The sequence below is a fragment of the Erpetoichthys calabaricus genome, chromosome 5 (assembly GCF_900747795.2).
Source record: "Erpetoichthys calabaricus chromosome 5, fErpCal1.3, whole genome shotgun sequence".
In the NCBI taxonomy this organism is placed as follows: Eukaryota; Metazoa; Chordata; class Cladistia; order Polypteriformes; family Polypteridae; genus Erpetoichthys; species Erpetoichthys calabaricus.
This window is the reverse complement of record NC_041398.2, coordinates 43,773,305-43,795,592: the sequence shown is the minus strand read 5'-3', so window position 1 is coordinate 43,795,592 and position 22,288 is coordinate 43,773,305. Positions and strand designations below refer to the sequence as shown.

General features: G+C 37.9%; 1 protein-coding gene across 3 annotated transcripts in view; it reads right to left on the bottom strand.

Moving 5' to 3' along the window:
• Window positions 1–22,288, bottom strand: part of znf638 (zinc finger protein 638) — a 252,174-nt gene that overhangs the window by 90,485 nt on the left and 139,401 nt on the right. For all 3 annotated transcript variants that reach the window (XM_051928463.1, XM_051928465.1, XM_051928464.1), the window contains exons 4-8: window positions 21,420–21,458; window positions 17,060–17,487; window positions 16,490–16,818; window positions 11,817–11,960; window positions 3,590–3,700 (exon numbers count right to left, since the gene is read on the bottom strand). In XM_051928463.1, the coding sequence (XP_051784423.1) occupies window positions 3,590–3,700; window positions 11,817–11,960; window positions 16,490–16,818; window positions 17,060–17,487; window positions 21,420–21,458 (1,051 nt within the window). The remainder of the gene's footprint in view (window positions 1–3,589; window positions 3,701–11,816; window positions 11,961–16,489; window positions 16,819–17,059; window positions 17,488–21,419; window positions 21,459–22,288) is intronic.

The window sequence follows — 22,288 nt, the reverse complement described above, 5'->3', positions numbered from 1 at the left end:
TGTTGTTGTTGTTATCACGCTGTGCATTCTATGGTTTAATTAACTATTTTTGTGCTTAAAAACTTTAAAAAAAAATTACATATTTACATACAGTTCGTATGGTCTGGAACAGATTAACTATTTACATACAATCCTAGGGGGGAAATTGCTTCGGTTCACGACCAAATCGGTTTACGACCAGAGTTTTGGAACGAATTATGGTCGTGAACCGAGGTTCCACTGTATGTATGTGTACAGTGGGGCAAAAAAGTATTTAGTCAGCCACCAATTGTGCAAGTTCTCCCACTTAAAAAGATGAGAGAGGCCTGTAATTTTCATCATAGGTATACCTCAACTATGAGAGACAAAATGAGAAAAAAAAATCCAGAAAAATCACATTGATTTTTGAAGAATATATTTGCAAATTATGGTGGAAAAAAAGTATTTGGTCAATAACAAAAGTTCATCTCAATACTTTGTTATATACCCTTTGTTGGCAATGACAGAGGTCAAACGTTTTCTGTAAGTCTTCACAAGGTTTTCACACACTGTTGCTGGTATTTTGGCCCATTCCTCCATGCAGATCTCCTCTAGAGCAGTGATGTTTTGGGGCTGTCACTGGGCAACACGGACTTTCAACTCCCTCCAAAGATTTTCTATGGGGTTGAGATCTGGAGACTGGCTAGGCCACTCCAGGACCTTGAAATGCTTCTTACGAAGCCACTCCTTCGTTACCCGGGCGGTGTGTTTGGGATCATTGTCATGCTGACAGACCCAGCCACGTTTCATCTTCAATGCCCTTGCTGATGGAAGGAGGTTTTCACTCAAAATCTGACGATACATGGCCCCATTCATTCTTTCCTTTACACGGATCAGTCGTCCTGGTCCCTTTGCAGAAAAACAGCCCCAAAGCATGATGTTTCCACCCCCATGCTTTACAGTAGATATGGTGTTCTTTCTCCTCCAAACACGACAAGTAGAGTTTTTACCAAAAAGTTCTATTTTGGTTTCATCTAACCATATGACATTCTCCCAATCCTCTTTTGGATCATCCAAATGCTCTAGCAAACTTCAGATGGGCCTGCACATGTACTGGCTTAAGCAGGGGGACACGTCTGGCACTGCAGGATTTGAGTCCCTGGCGGCGTAGTGTGTTACTGATGGTAGCCTTTGTTACTTTGGTCCCAGCTCTCTGCAGGTCATTCACTAGGTCCCCCCCATGTGGTTCTGGGATTTTTGCTCACCGTTCTTGTGATCATTTTGACCCCACGGGGTGAGATCTTGCATGGAGCCCCAGATCGAGGGAGATTATCAGTGGTCTTGTATGTCTTCCATCTTCTAATAATTGCTCCCACAGTTGATTTCTTCACACCAAGCTGCTTACCTATTGCAGATTCAGTCTTCCTAGCCTGGTGCAGGTCTTGGCCATAGCGGAGTTTGGAGTGTGACTGTTTGAGGTTGTGGACAGGTGTCTTTTATATTGATAACGAGTTCAAACAGGTGCCATTAATACAGGTAACGAGTGGAGGACAGAGGAGCCTCTTACAGAAGAAGTTACAGGTCTGTGAGAGCCAGAAATCTTGCTTGTTGGTAGGTGACCAAATACTTATTTTCCACCATAATTTGCAAATAAATTCTTTAAAAATCAGACAATGTGATTTTCTGGATTTTTTTTTTCTCATTTTGTCTCTCATAGTTGAGGTATACCTATGATGAAAATTACAGGCCTCTCTCATCTTTTTAAGTGGGAGAACTTGCACAATTGGTGGCTGACTAAATACTTTTGCCCCTGTGTGTGTGTGTGTGTGTGTGTATGTATGTGTGTGTATGTATGTATATATATATATCTATATATACATATCTATATATATATACACACACACACACACACATACACACACACATATATATATATATATATATATATATACACACATACATACATATACACATACATAGATATATACACACACACACAGTGCATACATATATACATTATACACAAACACATATACACACACTAATATCATACCTGAGGATGAGACGGGCAAATGAGAACACACCCAGTCAGCAAGGGGCTGGTGCAATGTATTCAGTGTACAAAGTATTCAGTGTATTAACAAAAGAAAAGTGCCCTAAGTGCAGGGCAATCAAGATAATCCAAGTAAAAGGCAGTGAGTTTAAAATTAAAATAATCCAATAATAAAAAAATCAGAACAGTGCCCTCAGCTCCTTACTCGTTTTTCTCTCATGTCAACAAAGCCCAGTGCAACAACCTCTTTTCTCATCTCACCCTAATGGCTTGCTTAACCAGCAGAGACACCAGCAACTGTGGTCCTCCCTTCCGACATCCATAGTGGCTTCCTTCTTTGGCAGTCCTCTCATCTTCCTTCAAATTTCCCTGGGGTCCTTTAGGAGGACTCCACCACCATCGCACCCAATCCTCCATTAAATCAGCAGGTAACAATCCACCACATGGAAAATAGATTGTTTGATCCACCAGGAGGCTAATGAACACTGTACCTCACCTCTCTCTGGCCGGCTGACAGAGGCACCAGATACTGCACTCACTCAATGTTCTCTTGGTTTGTTGTTCTTTGCGTTGGTCCCTTTCTTGCACATCAGATCTCTTTTAAAAACTTTGTGGGATGCAGGAGTAACAAATAAAGCTCCAGTGTTAATTAGGGAACAGATCAATCTCACACGTGCACACTTGAATGCGAGACTGCTCAACCCTCATCTGCCTCTAAATCCGCTCCACCACTGTCTATGTCTCGTACCACAGACCTGCTATTTCACAATTTATACACAATAAAGTAGGATGTGGATAGATAGGAATCGCATACACGAAAGTTACCACTAACCAATCATTTTGTGAGAAGATGACTTCCTGTGGCCATGCATTACCCCCAGGAGTTGCACCACCCATCCAGTAAGGCTTTCAAGTGGATAGCTGCAGAGATGCATGGGGATTTTGGTGGACAGCTCTGATGTGTATAGTGACAATAAAAGGCATTCTATTCTATGTTATGCTTGGCTACCACTACAAGCAGAGGCAAAGAATAGGCTCTCCTGACAGAAGGATGGTTCCATCTGCCCAGGAGGTGCTTTCTGGTTACATTGCTAAAGTGCCAGAAGTACTGCCAGGTCAGGTTAAAACGCAGCCCTGTATCTAATGTGTGGAGGAAAAAAGAAAAATTGTAGTTGTATCTGGGGTTCAGGGCTTGGAGAAGTTTCCTACAGGTGCAACTACTGGAGAAATCGGCTTTGCATGCCTTGACCAAAACTCTGTATGGCACCACTCTCAACGAGCTGAATTGGTTTGAGAAGGCAGTTCAGGACCTAGAGTCTGTGCCATGGAACTAGCCAACATCAGGTCCTGTAAAATTCATTATGAAGCAGGGTTTTGTAGACAACATGCTGAATGAATTAACTAAGACATGCTGATGTTCATTTTCTTATGGATTTAGGTAGAAGACAGGAAAGATTGCAAGCAGTTTGGAAGGAGGAGAAGAGTTTTCATATATAGACACAGAAGAAAATGGAAGCGAAACAAAATGTGACCAACTTAGTATACTACAATAAAAGGCACAAAACATTGTCAGTTTACCTTTTCTTCAAATGTTACTTTTGCAGTCTTCTCCTTGATTTTAAGAGACGAGGTTTTTAAGAATTCTTGGAGTGCTTTAGCAGCTTCTTCCATCAGATATTCGACCACTGCCTTTAAGAAAATAAAAAAGCAAAATCATTACTAACCTTTAGTGAAATGGCAATGTTTAATGTTTAGTTTAAGAAAACCTAACCTAATTCACCTAGGTTTTTTTCACAATTATTGCTTGCCTTTTTACCATACTGTAGATATTTACTATTTTAAAGGAAGATGTATTTAGTAAATTTTATGAAAACACCAAATCTCTTTGGACTGCATGCAATTGTAGCTCACAAGGCCCTAGGCGATAAGTCAAACTGCTTACTCAAAATCTGCAGTCTACTTCAAATTAGCAAAGCTGCCCTTTTCACAAAAAATACTACCTGTACTCTAGACAAATCCTACTGTCAACACAATAATCCAATTCTAATTTTTTGGACACTTTCCAGAACATGAATATTTATTCTCTTCACAGTTCACACCATTGGTGGTATTTTTATGTAAACAAAAAAGTGCGTCTGGCTAAAATGACAAATGTATACAGCTAATTTATATATGAATACAGTGCCCTCCACAATGTTTCGGATAAAGACACATTTTTTCCTTGATTTATCCCTCTTCTCCAGAGTTTAAAATTTCAAATCAAACAATTCAGGTGCGATTAAAGTGCAAATTGAGGATGTTAATTTAATGATTTCTTCATGTAGGTACAAACATACTATATTATAACTAAGCCACACATGCCCAAGCCATAACACTTCCATGTTTAACAGATGAGGTGGTACACTTTGGATCTTGCGACAGTTCCCTTTCATCTCCAGACTTTGCTCTTGCCATCACTCTGATAGAATTTTATCTTTGTGATGTCTGTCCACGTGACCTTTTTCTAGAGTTCTGCAGGCTCTTTTCCACAAACTGCAATCTGGCCATCTTGTTTGTGGCTAACTAGTGGTGTCCTTCTTGCAGTGTGACTCTGCATATCTGTTCATGAAGTCTTCTGTGGACAGTAATCTCTAAAACATCCATATATGCCTCCTAAAGACTGTTTCTGATCTATCAGACAGGTATTTGGGGCTTTTTCTTTACCGTATTGAGGACTGTTATGTCATCAGCAGTGGAGGTCTTCCTTGGCCTATCATTGCGATTACTGAGCTCACCAGTGTGTTGTTTCTTCTTAATGACATACCAGACAGTTGATTTAGATAATCCTAAGATTTTACCAATGCCTATTGATTTTATTTGTTTTTTTACCCTCATAATGGCTTTTTTGAATTTCAACTGCACAGATCTTGTCCTCATGTGGAACAGTGGTAGGTAGAATGTATATGAAAAATCAGACAGAAGCAAGTACAGTGGAACATCAGGTCACGAATGTCTCGGAACACGTACAAATCGTTTTCATCTGTTCACAACCACACACTCGGGTGAAGAACAAGCCAGTTTCCCTTCCAGTTCGTACATGCCGATGATTTCCACACGTGTTCAGTCTCTCCCTGTGCAGTGCGCAAGAGAGAGAGCGCGCGCGCGAGAGAGGGCTGGCCACGTAAGGCCAAGAAGGCAGTTAAAGAATGCACCGGGCATGTTTTTAAAGAGACCGATTCGAGCATTGTTTTAACCTCGTTGTATTTAATGACTTTTTTCTATTGGATTTTAACCTCCACTTCACTTCTGTTTACAGTGATCGGTTTGTAGCGTGCATTGTTGCAATGTTACTTTTCTTGGTTGTTTATTAAATTACGGATTTTTCAAATGTTCATGTTTTTCCCTGTGCTTAAAACTCGAAGTGTTTACAGCGAGCAGTTCATAAGGTTATAGTGTGAATTCTTGCAATGTTACTTTTCTCTGATCAAGGTTTTCTCAGAGTTATTAAATGTTTTTACATTTAGTTTACCATTACGCTGTGCATTCTATGGTATAACTATTTTTGTGCTTAATCTTTAAAAAAATATATATTTACATACAGTTTGTACGGTCTGGAACGGATTAATAGTATTTACATACAATCCTATGGGGGAAAATTACTTCGGGTCACGACCAGAGTTTTGGAACGAATTACGGTTGTGACCCAAGGTTCCACTGTATAGGTATCTTCAGTCTAATGGAGCACTAATGGAACAATGAAACACACCTACATAATAACAAATATCTGTGATGGTGGATATAAGCAACCCAATTGAAGGACTTTGGTATAATGATTCATGTTCATGAAAGTGGCATCAATTTCGGCAAAGATTATTTGACATCTAACAGGAAAATATAATTCTAATTACTGACCAAAAATGAAATTGACCTGAAGCCGAAAAGGGACTTAGGATAGAAAATATAGCTATGAAGTTAGATGGTAACATCATTACTAGCAAAGTAAAAAGAACTAGCTGGTCTGTGTAGCCAGGCCTTAAATAGGTAGGAGCTCAATGTGCAAATTGGAAGACAACTACCATACACGTGGTAGGAAACGTCACAACAGCTGATATTGGTGGTAACTGCCTTATATCTAGTCTATTAAGGTGGCGACCATCTACCTCATGAAAATAACAGATTCCACATTATCATAAGATCTAAAAACTATCAAAGTACCAAAAGCTTATTTTCCCTGAATTTCAGGTTCATAACTAACAACTGCAGTTCCTTGATCCTGAGGAGCATCTTGTATCAACAGAATTTTTTTGTTGACTCCAAAGTTCTACAAGCCTCTCCAGTTACAGCAGTAGATACCGTCAAAGTAAAAAGTATGTGAACCCCTAGAAATTATCTATATTTATGTCTAATTCCCATATAAAACATGGTCATATCTTCATGTCAGTCACAATAATGAACAAACACAGTCTCCTATAACTAAAGATACACAGATTTTCAGAGAATTTTTGACCGTATTGAATAAATCATTCAAACTGTGAAACTGAAGGTTGGAAAAAGAAAGTGAACCCTAAGCTAAGGACTTAAAAAAGCTCACTGCAGTCAGAATTTAGCACACCTGGAGTCCATTTAATAAAAGGAGTTCAGAGGTGTGGCCTAGATTTACTTTTATAAAAACACTATAAAGTTTGAGCTTTTGACAGGTTGGGATGGGAATCATGCCTCACACAAAAGAGCTGTCTGAAGAGCTATGATCGAGAACTGTCAATCGAACTGTCAATCTACATAAGGCTGGAAATGGTTACAAAGTCATCTCAAAGATTTTAGATATTCCATCAGTCTACTGTTAGGCAAGTTGTCTATAAATGCAGAAAATCAAGTATTGTGGCTACTCTGCCTAGAAGTGGGCACCCTGCCAAAATGACACCAATAGCACAATACAAAGTCAGCAATGAGGTAAAGAAGAACCCTAGAGTGACAGCAAAGGACTTGAAGAAGTCATTACAACTGGCTAACATCTCTGTTCATGAGTCAACTATATGCAAAACATTGAACAAGAAAGGAGTTCATGGCAGGACACCAAGAAGGAAGCCACTGCTATCAAAAAAGAAAATTGCCGAATGCCTGAAGTTGGCAAAAGAGCACTTGGGACACTCCTCAACGGTACTGGGAAAATGTTTTGTGGAGTGATGAAACCAAAACTGAACTATTTGGGAAGAACAAGCAGAACGTCATTTGGCGTAAAAAAGGGTACTGCGTATCAACATCAAAACATCATCCCTACAGTAAAGTATGGTGGAGGGAACATCATGATTTGGGCCTACTTTGCTGCATCAGGGCCTGGACAGCTTGCCATCACTGAGGGGAAAATGAATTCACAAGTTTATCAACAAATTCTCCAGGATAATGTGAGGGTGTCCGTCTGTCAACTTAAGCTCAGAAGAGGCTGGGTGATGCAACAGAACAATGACCCCAAACATAGCAGCAAATCCACAGCACAATGGTCTCAGAAGAACAAACTCCACCTTTTAGAGTGGCCCAGTCAGAGCCCAGATCTCAATCCTATTGAGATGCTGTGGAATGACTTGGTGAGCCATACACAGAAGACAACCAATTAAATCCCAAGGTTCACTTTTTCCACTACCACTGTGAACATTGAATGGGTTTGTAAAATAAAAAGACATGAGAGTAGAATTTTTGTGTGTCATTGGCTTAAGATCATTGTGTATATCAGTAAATGTGACTTAGATGAAGATCAGATCACTTTTTATGACTTTTCATGCTGTAAACCAGATAATTCCAAAGGGTTCACATACTTTTTACTTTGACTGTAACCCGTTTTATTTCATGAAGCTGACGACACTCTTTTTCCTAAAGATTTGACAGTTTCTGTTTGGAGGCATGATATGCATTATTTTCCAAAATGAGTGCTCACCATTTTAATGCCAATACTGGTTTAAAATAGGGGGTTTTGACAAAATTTGATTCATCTGTAAATACTGATTCCGAGATTGTGAAATGGTAGCAATACTTATTAGTTGTAGATTTTGATGTTATTCATATTATATGCACTTTCCTTCTCATTTCTTCTTTTAACAGTGGGATACAGATTTGCAGACTACTAGTGACAAACACACAGCTCCCCATATGGAGTAGCAGCCCTACCTACTTTCCTCTAACTGTGTGCTGCTATTCAAAATTAGGTGCTAAAACTGCAGCCTTCAAAATGAATGGAATGTAGTATCTCTTAATTTAATGCAGGCACATTAAGGTGGGATTATCTATCGCTTTTTACTCAAGTCCCATTACCAGAACTGTGGAGCCGGAGTCAGACTTTATAATTGGGTTACTGGAGTCGGTGAAAAAATGTACCGATTCTGATTGAATGTAAATTGTAATATAAAGTGATCAAATTTTCAACTCACATATACGGATTCTTTTAAATATTTTTCATCTAAGCTTTTTATAAATTTTTTTTTTTTTTTTAATTTTTAAGTTTGATCTTACTGTATGTTTAATGTTACAACAAAATTGCTACAGCCCTTAAAACAGAACTTTAACAATTTAGAGTGCTTAAAAATAGCCTGTTGATTCATGCCAACAGTGGTGAAATGCCTTGCATCTCATACGTTGTGTGTATTTAATCAATACATTAAACATATTAGTCTAATTATAAATAGTAGACTTAGTCAGTGGTACCAGAAATTGAGGAGCTGAGAGTTGAAGGGTTTTGTGTAACCTAGTCACTGCTTGTCATTGCTCCTTTTGATTTAACACATTGCACTACTGGTATACTGTTTACATGTAGCCATTTTGCGGTTTGCTCCTGGGGTATTCATTCTTAGTTATGTTATTTTTGTTTTATCAGGTACTCTCTTGTTGTCAGTATGTTAATATTTATTAATAAGTTGTCAAAAAACTTCTTTTCAACTGTTCAGTTTTGTCTTCAATTAAATTGGTGCACATTTTAACAAATTAAATTCTCGATTTTGAGATTCTCTCAACAAAGAAATATGCAAAAATGATCTGTAGTAAAATAGCAATAATAGTAATAACTTGTTTCTTGACACCAAAGAACTTTGTACACAGACATTTAAAAGAGGAGCCACTAAAAGAAAAGTACTCATGTACTTTGTATGTGGGGTCCCTTGGTCTTCTTGCACAGGCAGTTTCACTACCTATTATGATGGAACTTCAAGCAGAATTTTAAAGTTCTTGGAGGGGTCACCATGGGGAAAAAAAACTGATAAATGCTACTTTAAAAGAAATGTTTACAGAAGACTGCACTACTTTCATTGTACTGATGTGAAAGCGTAACAATGTCAGGGGCTTCTGGACAAGTGCACTACTTCAAGAACATTGTTTTCATTCATTTTAAATTTTTACACTATTATTAATGTTTACAGAAGACTGCCCTTCTGTTTTTTCGGCCTTTGTCTTCTGAATGTTTGATAATCTCTGAGACTTATGAGTGCGCCCTCAAAATCGTTATCTTCACATACAGTACCAGGGACTTAGGACTGACATCTGCCTGGTCACAATATGTGTGGAGTTTACAGTGTTCTTTACATGATATGAGAGTTAATGTGTATGCTATGATGGACTGGCAACAAAGCTAGTTGTCTCTTTCTGTGTAACACACATAGGTTAGAATAACTACAAGCAAGTGTGTGTGAGAGTGTGTGTTGGCACCCAGGGATGCATGTTCAGGGTTAGTTTTGGACTCTCTTGAATACTGTCAGGATACAATGCGACTCGCTATACCCCAGTAATGTACATAAAAATTCAGGTACTATAGATTATCCAAGAGGGAAATATAAAAAAAAAAAAAAAAAAATCATACTTCTAGAATAAATATGAAACTATAAAATTACATTTGTCAGTGGTTCCCAAACTCCACCGCACTGTGGCTGCAGATTTTGGTACAACCAATTTCTGTTTTTAATTGGACTCCAAGCCTATTTAAGAATGTTATTTGCCTATTTTTGTGGTTTAGGTTCAATGAAGAAATTTCAAAACTAAGTTTTGAGAAAATATAGAGCTTTTACACGCACCGGCCATTTTATTAGGTACACCTCACTAGTACTGGGTTGGGACTCCCTTTTTGCCTTCAGACTTGCCAAAATTCTTTGTGGCATAGATTCAACAAGGCGCTGGAAACATTCCTCTGGGATTTTGGTGCAAACCGACATGACAGCATCACGCAGTTGCTGCAGACTTGTTGGCTGCACATCCATGATGTGAATCTCCCATTTCAACACATCCCAAAGGTGTTCTATTGGATTGAGACCTGGTGACTGTGGAGACGATTTGAGAACAGTGAACTCACTGTCATGTTGAAAAATACAGATGGGATGATCTGAGCTTTGTGACATGGCATGTTATCCTGCTGGAAATAGCCATGAGACGATGGGTACACTTGCGGCCATAAAGTGAAGGACACAGTCAGCAACAATACTCAGGTAGGCAGTGTCATTCAAACGATGCTCAATTGGTACAAAGGGGACCAAAGTGTGCCAAGAAAATATTCCCCAAACCGCTACACCACCACCAGCCTGAACCGTTAATACAAGGCAGGACTGATCCTTGCTTTCATGTTGTACACCTCAAATTCTGACCCTACCACCCGAACGTTGCAGCTGAAATTCAGACTCGTCAGACCAGGCAACATTTTTCCAACCTTCAATTGTTCTTTTTTGGTAAGCCCGTGTGAATTATTGCCTCTTAGCTGACAAGAGTGGCAAGCGGTGTGGTCTCCTGCTACTGTAGCTTATCTGCTGTTTACTGGATATTTCTTCCTTTTTCAGATAGAGATGGTTGTGTGTGAAAATCCCAGTAGATCAGCAATTTCTCAAAATACTCAGACCAACCCATCTGGCACCAACAACCATGCCACACTCAGTCAATTAAATCACCTTTCTTCCTCATTCTCGTTCTTGGTTTGAACTTCAGCAGGTCGACTTAATGTCTACAAGCCTAAACACACTGACTTGCTGCCATGTGATTGACTGATTAGATGCTGTATTTTTAGTTAAGCAGCTGAACAGATATACAGTACCTTTAAAAAGTGGACAGTGAGTGTATGTATGCTATATTGAAGCAATTGTGTTGTGTTTTTTAAGCTTGGTTTGTGAGGTCATCATAATCATGATTTTCATTTAGCTTTTCCAGGTGTTCTGTTTGTTTAACTCATTATTACTAATGAGCACATTGGTACTTACAGCCTTTCAGCATTCAGTATTTGTGTGTGTGAGATAACAAGCAGAGCAAATATTAGTATTCAATGAAGAATGAAAACTCCACAAAAAGAGTAAATTAGGAAAAACAAGAGTTAAGTACTTAAAAAGCTATAGCAAGAATACAAACATTTAAAAATTTTTTGTAAATGTAAATATCACATGGCCACTACTGTGCTTTTCGGAATAAAATACAACTGAAGAGAAAAAAGACCAGATAAGTAAAGATTAATTAAGAGTTAATTTCTTACTGATTGTGAAATTGGTTGTAACAAAAATCTGCAGCCACAGTGGGTACCCCAGGACTGTTTGGAAACCAGTGACTGCAAACCACTAACCCTAAATTTAAGAATTTATAATTATGCACATGAACACAATGTTGAGTAGATTTTTGTATTAAAAGAAAATGTATATGGTAAGCAGCATGCTTTCCAGTACAGTAGTGTATCACTAGAGTTGTGGCCTAATCTATTGAGAAAAACAAGACATACAAAAAATGTAAATTACACAAGTACTAATCAGGTATAGCAATACATCATATACACTAACTAGAGAACAGTTAGTAAAATGTTTTAAAGTGAAGTACACTTGCTTACTTCTTTCTTTACTTGGTTAAATGACATTTGCGCTATTTTTCCAAAAACCTCCATAACTTTAAGAATATCCTGTTCAGTACAGTCTCCCTCTGGCAGGTCAGAAACAATAACTGTAATGCCCGTCTTCTTCTTGACCTTAAGATTCTATGAAAAGAAAAGAGATTTTGTTGGTATCCTTAATGAGTTCAATTATAAGTTTGAAATATTGATACATTGGTTCTGTAAGGGTTGCTTCTACACAAAGTACTAGATTTTTCTTTCTCGAAGACATATTTAAATAGAAGTATTTCATGAAAGTCTAAACATCACTCAGTCAATCATCCCATGTCTAAAAAGCTACAAACTTGTCTAGATATCTGAGGGAGAAAAAAAGTTTTCACACAGATTAATATTTGGACTTAAAATGTTTACAGTGCTTATCCCCTTATGATGAATAGTGATGACTGAACACTGTGGAATTTGCACTACTCATTGAAATGCATTGAAGTCAAAGGGGAAGGAAGAACTAAAGTAGTATTAAATAGGTTATAAGGGTGCATTAAACTTTTATCTATGAAAGCATCTGCCAATTATGCTGGACCGATTATTATGGCCAAAAATGTGACCTGAGCTGGGAAGCAGTAGGGCTAACCGCTGTGCCAAAAAGTTGCAGACAGAATGATAGCCACAAAGCAAGCACACAAAAAAAAATGCCACAAACTAGCAATAAGTAAAACAAATACATACATACACACACCACAACATTTATATAGCACATTTTCATACAAATAATGCAGCTCAAAGTGCTTTATATGATGGAGAAAAAAAAGACAAAGAATTAAAATAAGACAAGTGTAATTAACATAGAATAAGAGTAAGGTCCGATGGCCAGAGGGGACAGAAAAAAAAAAAAAAAAAAAAAAAACTCCAGATGGCTGGAGAAAAAAAAAAAAAAATCTGCAGGGGTTCCAGACCATGAGACTGCCCAGCCCCCTCTGGGCATTCTACCTAACATAAATTAACAGTCCTCTTTGTATTTAGGGTTCTCATGGAAGGACTTGATGATGATAGTCATGTAGACTTCTGGCTTTTAATCCATCAAAGTAGGAACATCATGGTGCTTTGATTAGGTGGTAGTGGCACAGGTCACCACCGCAAAAAAACGGGAAAAGAAACAGAAGAGAGAGTTGGGGTTAGTACGGATTCTATAGCCACCATGAATAGTTATGATAATTAATTGAATATACAGAGCATCAGGATTAAACTAAAATAAAGTTATGAGAAAGCCATGTTAAAGTAATGTGTTTTTAGCAGTTTTTTTTAAAGTGCTCCACTGTATTAGCCTGGTGAATTCCTATTGGCAGGCTATTCCAGATTTTAGGTGCATAACAACAGAAGGCCGCCTCACCACTTCTTTTAAGTTTAGTTCTTGGAATTCTAAGCAGACACTCATTTGAGGATCTAAGGTTACGATTTGAAATATAAGGTGTCAGACATTCCGATATATAAGATGGAGCGAGATTATTTAAGGCTTTGTAAACAATAAGCAGTATTTTAAAATCAATTCTGAATGACACATGTAACCAGTGTAGTGACATCAAAACTGGAGAAATGTGCTCAGATTTTCTTTTCTTAGTTAGGACTCTAGCAGCTGCATTCTGCACTAGTTGCAAACGATTTATGTCTTTTTTGGGTAGTCCTGACAGGAGTGCATTACAGTAATCTAGTCAACTGAAAACAAAAGCATGAACTAATTTCTCAGCATCTTTCAATGATATAAGAGGTCTAACTTTTGCTATGTTTCTTAAATGAAAAAATGCTGTCCTAGTGATCTGATTAATATGCAATTTAAAATTCAGGTTACAGTCAACAGTTACCCCTAAATACTTTACCTCCGTCTTGACTTTTAATCCTAATGCATGAAGTTTATTTCTAATAACCTCATTATATCCATTATTGCCAATCACTAAAATTGGCTTGAGAAAATTACTATTCATCCATTTAGAAACACAAGTTAAACATTGTGTTAGTGAAACAACAGAGTCGGGGTCATCAGGCGCTATTGATAAATACAGCTGCATGTCATCAACACAGCTGTGGTAATTCACGTTATGCCCCGAGATAATCTGACCTAATGGAAACATGTAGATCGAAAAGAGCAGCGGACTCAGGATAGAGCCTTGTGGAACACCATATAGAATATCATGCATCATTGAAGTATAATTACCACAACTAACAAAGAATTTTCTACCTGCCAGGTAGGATTCAAACCAATTTAAGACACTGCCAGAGAGGCCCACACATTGACTAAGGCGATTTCTAAGAATATTGTGATCAATGGTGTCAAATGCAGCACTCAGATCTAAGACGATGAGAACAGATAAATGGTCTGTCTGCATTTACCCGCAAGTCATTTACTACTTTAACGAGTGCAGTTTCTGTACTGTGATTTGTTCTAAAACCCAACTGAAACTTATCAAGAATAGCATGTTTATTGAGGTGGTCATTTATCTGCATAATTACTGCCTTCTCTAAAATTTTACTTAAAGGCAGGTTAGAAATGGGTCTAAAATTTTCAAAAGCACAGGGGTCTAGATTATTTTTGAGTAGGGGTTTAACTACAGCAGTCTTAAGACAGTCTGTATCTAATGACGAGTTGACTATGTCAAGAATACTATCAATTAGCACGCCCGATACTTCTTTGAAAAAAACTTGTTGGTACTGGGTCAAGGACGCAGGTGGAGAACACATACATATACACAAACGTATATCCATCCTCTTCCGCTTATCCGAGGTCGGGTCGCGGGTACACACACACATTATATATATATATATATATATATATATATATATATATATATATATATATATATATATATATATATACACACACATACACACACACACACATATTATATTATACATATACAGTACATATACATACACACACACACACACATATACACAGTGGAACCTCGGGTCACAAACGTCTCGGAACACGTACAAATCGGGTTACGACCAAAAAGTTCGCAAAACCTTTGCATCTGTTCACGACCACACACTCTGTGACGAACAAGCCAGTTTCTCTTCCGGTTCGTGATTTACGCATGTGTTCAGTCTATCCCTGTACAGTACATTGTTCTCAGTCAGACGTGCATCGCGCAGAGGGACTTTACTTCACAACTGTAATCTCTCCACCCAGTTCCTCCATGCCAGAACTTGATTCATGCAAGGTTAGTTTTCTTGGTTGTTTATGGTTAGTTTTTGTATAAATTACGGATTTTTCAAATGTTCATTTTTTTCCCCTGTGCTTAAAGCTCATTTTAAAAAAAAAAAAAAAAAAAAGTGTTTACAGCGAGCGGTTCGTAAGGCTATTAGCGTGAACTCTTGCAATGTTAGTTTTCTCTGTTCAAGGTTTTCTCAGTGTTATTCAATGTTTTTACATTTAGTTTACTATTACACTGTGCATTCTATGGTATAATTAACTATTTTTGTGCTTAAAAATCTTTAAAAATATATATATATTTACATTCAGCTCATACACTCCAGAACGGATTAATTGTATTTACATACAATCCTATGGGGGGAAATTGCTTTGGGTCATGACCAAATCAGGTTGCGACCACAGTTTTGGAACGAATTACGGTCGTGACCTGAGGTTCCACTGTGTGTGTTTTATATATATAACAATAACATACATACATACATACATACATACCTATTATATATAAAAAAAAAAAAAAACTTGGGACGAGACGTGATCTTTTGAAGAGAGACTTCAGAGAGAGACACTTTCACATCCTGCGACGCGGTCAAGTCACGTCACACTGACATTCACATCAGAGATTTGAAGAGAAGCAGAGAGACACTTCAGAGAGGCAGAGAGAGACTTCCATGTCCCACAACACAGAACAAAGAGCAGCTTAAAAAAAATAAGTTAAAGATGACACGACCACGACTAAGCGATGCAAAAAAAGACGCGACGAAAACAAACAAAAGTGCAGGAGAGTAAGAATGCAAATTCTGAAAAAAAGAAATGTAAGCAAAGACTTGGCGAAGAAGAAAGATCTGCACGTTGAAATGCTGAAACAGTTGGTGGTGATAGTGTGGAAGATGAAAACATCAATTTACAATATCCCACAGAATATCTACAAACGTAGCTCACTTTCATGTGAATGGTTAATGCATGATGAGGTTTTGATTCAATAGGGCTGCCAACAATCAGATTTTGGCTGTGTTCAGTCAGCTAAGTCTACTTATCAATGAACTTGCTTAAGTAAGCTGTATGAGTGGTTATCCAAGAGGTCAATTAGTTTTTCATATGAGCAAAACATATCTATTGCTTAAAATATATTAAGTAGTAACTTAGAAATGATGTTATATGTTTACTCTGGTTTCAATGTTACATTTAGTCTCAAGATAAGGCAATTCATTGTGCCAAATATATATAAGAGGATATCGAAATCAAGCTCAATACTTATTCACTGCATATGGACCTGAAACTACAGAAGTGCTTTTACTCTGAACTGTGCTTAATCTGCAGATAAGACTAAGACAAAGGGGGGAAAAAAAAAAATTTAATAACTCAGTCAAAATAATCAGTCCTAACTAAGCTAGACAACTAAAAGGAGAGAGATGGTAAAATACATTTCTTTAACACGAATACTTACACCTCCCACCTTTTTATTACTTACTTTACTTTTTTCTGTATCTTTAGATGCTGTGGACTTTTTGTTACTTGTACTGCTTAAATCCTTTGAAGGTACCTTTGCCCGAGTAGTTCCAGTCTTTGAAGCAGCACCCTGTGACTCCTGCTTCTTACTGGTGCCAGCAGAAGATGAGACATCTTTGACAAATTTTGGCTTAGTTTTCCCCTGCGTTTTTAATGGCCCTGTCTTGCTGCCTGCCGCCTGTTTAGGCACAGTAGAGCTAGCTGCAGTCTTCTTTGCCAGTTCTGCAATGATGGCAGGAGCCAAGGACTGTATCATAGCCTCTAAAGATGAACTATCTGCAACAGACAAAGCTAAAAAATAAAAAGAAACAAATTAAAATACCTTAAGATTTAAGACTGTAAAGGAAGAAAAACATTTACTTGATGCAAAACTGATTAACTGAAGCAGCTCAAACATGTCATCAATGCATAACAATTTCATACACTCAAATTAAACTTCAACATAAAGCTTAACTATAGTTTTTGATACACATTTTTCAGAAATCACCATCAAAATTATAAAAACATTTAAGCAATTGTCAATATTCCATACCTGAAGATTCAATTATTTTCTTGGCAAGCCTCTCTTTACTTTTTGATCGATTTCGACGAAGAGGGCTTCTTCTGGGGGAACGGCGTAAAGGAGAAGGCAGCCTGCGGGTGTATAAGGGACTCCGTGATCTACGTCGGGGAGAACGTGAACGACGGGAAGAAGAATGGGCTCTATGTCTAGGTGATGAACTGCGCGATCGCCGAGGGCTCCTTCTGGACCTGCGATGTTGGCTCCGTGACCTGCTTCTGGTTCTGCTGCGGCGGTACCTACGAGCACTTCTAGAACGACTTCGAGAACGGGTCCAAGAACGGCGGGCACGACCTCTGTACCGTCGAGGACTTGGAGACCTGCTTCTGGGAGATCTTGCCCTCGGTGACCGTGAGCGCCGTTTCTGGCTTGTTCTCTCTCGACTGCTTTCAAATTCATTTCTACAAGTTGGGAAGAAAAAAAATAAAATAAATTACAACCTTTAAGTACAACCCAAGAGACTTAGAATATTAGGTCTAACAAAGAGGAATATTTAGAAGGCCTTGAAGGTAAATGCTCTCGGTGACTATGTACCCTAAAGTTAAACACATCAAAATATCCAGTTTACGCACAGACAAAGATTTATAGTTTTAGACTGAGACATCTCTAGTTTTGTCTTTTGTAAACTATTTGAGTATAATCTCCCAAAGCTAATGCTATAGATAGGCTGTATAGGTGTATAGTATGGGGACAAGCTGGTGTTAAAATTTAACTAACAAGAAACTAAGGACTCACACAGAAAAAGTGAACTGGATAAGAAATTAACCCGACAATAAATGAGAAAATATTACTTAACCACTGAATAAAACTGGTCTTGAAATATTTTTAAAAATCAACATTAAAAAACAATGAGAAAAGAAAAAAGTTAAACTAGATATAAGCAACAGAAATATTAATTGTGTGTGTCCCTGTACAGTAAAAAGACAATATACAATGTGTACTAGCAAAATATTTGTGGTATACTTGTTTGCACAATGCTTACTCTAAGATTTTCACTTCTCTGACATGTATATAATGTTGATGTATTATGAAATATGTACAGTCGATCCTTGATATACGACCGGCCTGACATGCGAACAACTTGATTTACGACGAAAATTTTTGTTTTGATTTACGACCAACGTCTTGCGTTACGACCCGAATGCGGTCACGTGTATCCGCTTGCGCGATTGTAAACAAACAACCGAGAGCGTTAGTAAGCGTCAGTCGGAGCCCAGATACATGTGTTTGTGGAAGTAATTTCGGTCATTGCAGTGATTTACCTATATATATATATATAATTCACTAAGACCATGCAAGCAAGACACATAATTGCTAAGGAAGGAAGAGAAGGTAACAAAGGTAAAGAAAGCGATCACAATCAAAACGAAGAAGGAAATTGTGTGGAAATACGAGAGTGCTGTTCGTGTGACCGATCTCGCTAATATGTACAGCATGTCGAAATCCACCATCGACAAATATTACAAAGAAAAGATTTGCATAAGGAGGCTCCTTCTAAACAACCACCTTCCGTTTCATTCTCCTCCTCCTCCTCCCTTCCTGCAAGCCAAAGATGTCAACTTAAATGGTAAGTACAGTATGAAATTGGTGTTTCTAGAATAGAATAGAATAGAATGCCTTTTATTGTCACTATACAAATGTACAATGAGATTAAAAGCAGCTCCTTCAGTGCAGACATATGTGTAGAACACAACAAGTAAATAAACAAATAAACAAATGGTACGAAAAGATGCAAAGAAGTTGCAAAAAAAAAAAGTTCTGCATAGGGCTTGTGTGGTTGTTTCTTTAGCCTTAGCATGACGCCGGATCTGTGACCCCGCTTCTGCTTCCTTTCCTCCCTCCGTCTGCGTCATCTCCTAGACCCGACAACAATCCACGGAGAGCCCGCTGGTCTCGCTATGTTGTCTGGGATGTTGTGCGTGTGATGAAAAACACTCGAAACAGATGTCTGGCTCTGGACACCGATGTCTATAAGGTTCTGACGGGTGTAGCGGATGTTCGCCGAACCGATCGTGCACAAACAAGCAAGAAAAAAAAAAGTACAAAAACAACAAAAATGTGCACTGAAAAGGAGAGCCCTGAGCTGCTGCGACCACGCGCACCGCCATGCTCCTAGCTTAATCTAGCCCAGGGGTGGGCAGATTCAGTCCTGGAGGGCCGCAGTGGTTGCAGGTTTTTGTTCCAACCCAGTTGCTTAATTAAAAAACAATCCTTGTCAATTATTTAATTGCATGGCTTGCTAGTGCTTTAACTATGCCATGTCAGGTCATTCTCATATCCTAGATTTATTTTCCTTTCTAAGGATATCATCCAAATGATTTGAAGTCTAATACAGATGAGTAATTCTCAGTGCTTCACTTTTTTCTCTTCACTTTCCTTCCAAGTATTTAATTAAACCAAATAGTGCATGATAAATACACACAGGTGTAAATGAAAACAAGCTAAATGGAGAAATGCTGGTCTCTTTTGTCATTTGCATTGTATTGCTAATTAGGAGCAATTAAAAACCAAGAATATAGCTGTAAGCAATAAGGGTTCAAAATCTTAACGAGCGAGACAATTAAAGTGAAGCTGAAGTGTTACTTGAGCAATAAGGGCTTCTTATTAAGCAATTGGGTTGGAGCAAAAACCTGCAGCCACTGTGGCCCTCCAGGACTGAATCTGCCCACCCCTGATCTAGCCTACTTCTGGTAGGCTAGGCACTTTTTATAACTTTTTGGTTAGTACATTAGAAAAATTATCGGTGTTTTGGTAAATTATGCACATTATACAACCCTTTTTTATTATGAAAAGGTTAAGTAAGTGTTGCTGTGGGAGGTTCAGAACACATTATGGGTATTTCCATTATTTCTTATGGGAAAAATAGTCTTGACTTACAACCAACTTGAGTTACAACCAGCCCTCGCGAACAAATTAAGTTCATAAGTCAAAGGTCCACTGTACTTAAACCACCTTAATTAACATGCAGACACACACACACACGCACACACAAACATACCCACTTCAACTGGTTTGGGTCACCAATTAACCTACCCTGCAAGTCTTTGGAAACGTGGGAGGAAAAGCACAGTACTCATAGAAAAACTCTCACAGTGAGAGGGTGCAAATTCCATGCAGACAACCAGTAAAATTATCTAAGAGAAAACACCACTAACAACCACGCCATGACACCACAGATTTTATATTTACGTTTAAATAGTAACTTGATCTTAGTTTCTATGGGAGCCATTTGCAACAAAAAAGGAAAAATTATAAAATTTAATTTATAGCATCGCACTTGTGCGCTTGGGGGTCAGTTTACAGGCTCTAACTGTGTTATTCATCAGCCAGACTCCTACCTGATCCTCTCTATGCTTGTTCCTCTGCAGTTCAGCCAAAGGCCCTGCCTCTCAATGACCGGTCCACCCACTGCTGACATAACTTCCAGCAAATAATAAGGACATGATTTCCGATACCCAGAATCCACTTTCCTGCCACATCAGCTCCCATTCTGGCCACCCTGACTTCACTTCTTCCTCCTATCCACCATATTTTTACAGCTGACTCTGACCTGTTAGTCAGTTTAGTTGTGAACTAAGCTTATGTAAAAACATGTTTCTGTTCCTTTGCTGATTTTTTGGGATACGGGATGGCCATCCCCAAACATTTTTGGCCTGCTGCCTAATAGACTTCATGTTTGTTACTCTAATATTTCTTAATGAGAAGGATTAAAAAACAAATGATCGAAAAGATCTGTGAGACGGTTTAACTGTGAAGCTCGCAATATGGAGGTGAGGTGGCTACAGCTATGAAGGATAAAGAATTGTAGGAAGACAAGTTGCAAAGCCCCATGCGATTTGCATTTTCAAGTTCTCAACATGCAAAGTGGAAAATGAAAATTCAATGAGCAGTAGGTGGTGCCAGTGCTTATTTGAGCATTACTTTCATTTTTGCAGCTTTACTGCTGTTCATGCTGAAAATAAATATAATTATAGCATTTGCAATTTCATTTTAAAATTTTGCAGCATTCTTGCATGCAGACTTTGAAATCAGAGAGATTTTGCATTATAACATTCTTGCAGACAGATTTTAAAAATGAAATTGCAAATGGTGTTATTACTTCATTCTAATTTTTGCAGCATTCTTGTGTGTAGATTTTGAAAATGAAACTACAAGAGAGACTCCATTGTCATTTTATAATTTTAATTTCACTTTTTGCAGATAATACCTCCCTTTAGTTTCAAGGCTACTAGCTTAAAATGAGCATTTAACTTACAGTACATTGAGTGATAAGGTTTTACTACGTCTGGTAAAATTATGGTGGCAATACACTGTATATGAAAAGGCCACCTACCTTATAGGATGCAAGACCTCTGGATTCCAATCCGGAAACCTACAAGGGTAATACCAAAATAAAATTTAGTGTTTCAGTGTTTTGAAGGACAAGTAATGTCTCCCTATTAATAATGCAAACACGTTATTTGCTTGGCTTTTAACAGCAAATTAACAAATATCATTTATTAGTATAACCAGCAAGGAAAAGCACATGTCAAATATTTCTTTTGGCTGTTTAAGATTTTACTTTACAGGAGTTCTCAAATAAAAGGGGAAGATATGGAAAATTAAGCACAAGTTTCTGATATTTGAAATGTAAATTAATTTGACTAATCCAGTGTTTGTTTAAATGGAAATATCCACTTATTTTGTACTTCACTTAATTCAACATTACATACATAATGTTTGAATTTGTATATTTAGTATGAATCTTAAGCAAAGGTTTTCAGTTACTGGAGAGAAATCAGAAAATAAATTTAGAATGTGCACATGGTAAAATAAATCAGGTAGCTCATGATACATCATCATTCTTTATAAACCCCAAAAAACAAAAAAGTACAACCTATAAACAGTTGTCCACCAAAGCATAATACCAAAATCCACATTATGCCAAAAAAGACCTCTATTTTTGGGACGGGGTTTGGGGTATGGGTTGTGTGGTTGAGGAGAGAGAGGGAGGGGTGAGGTGGGGGAGGAGAAAAAAAAAAAAAAAAAAAAAAAGTACCAGACATTTGTACAATTAATGACAGCTTCAGAAATGGAGAAGACTAGGCTGTTTCAGACGCTGAATACACAATGGTATAGGTACATTTAAGTACATAATATAGTGCGACAGAAACAACTGTTGTGAGGACCACTGGGTTATGTATTTGTATCAAAGAATGCAAA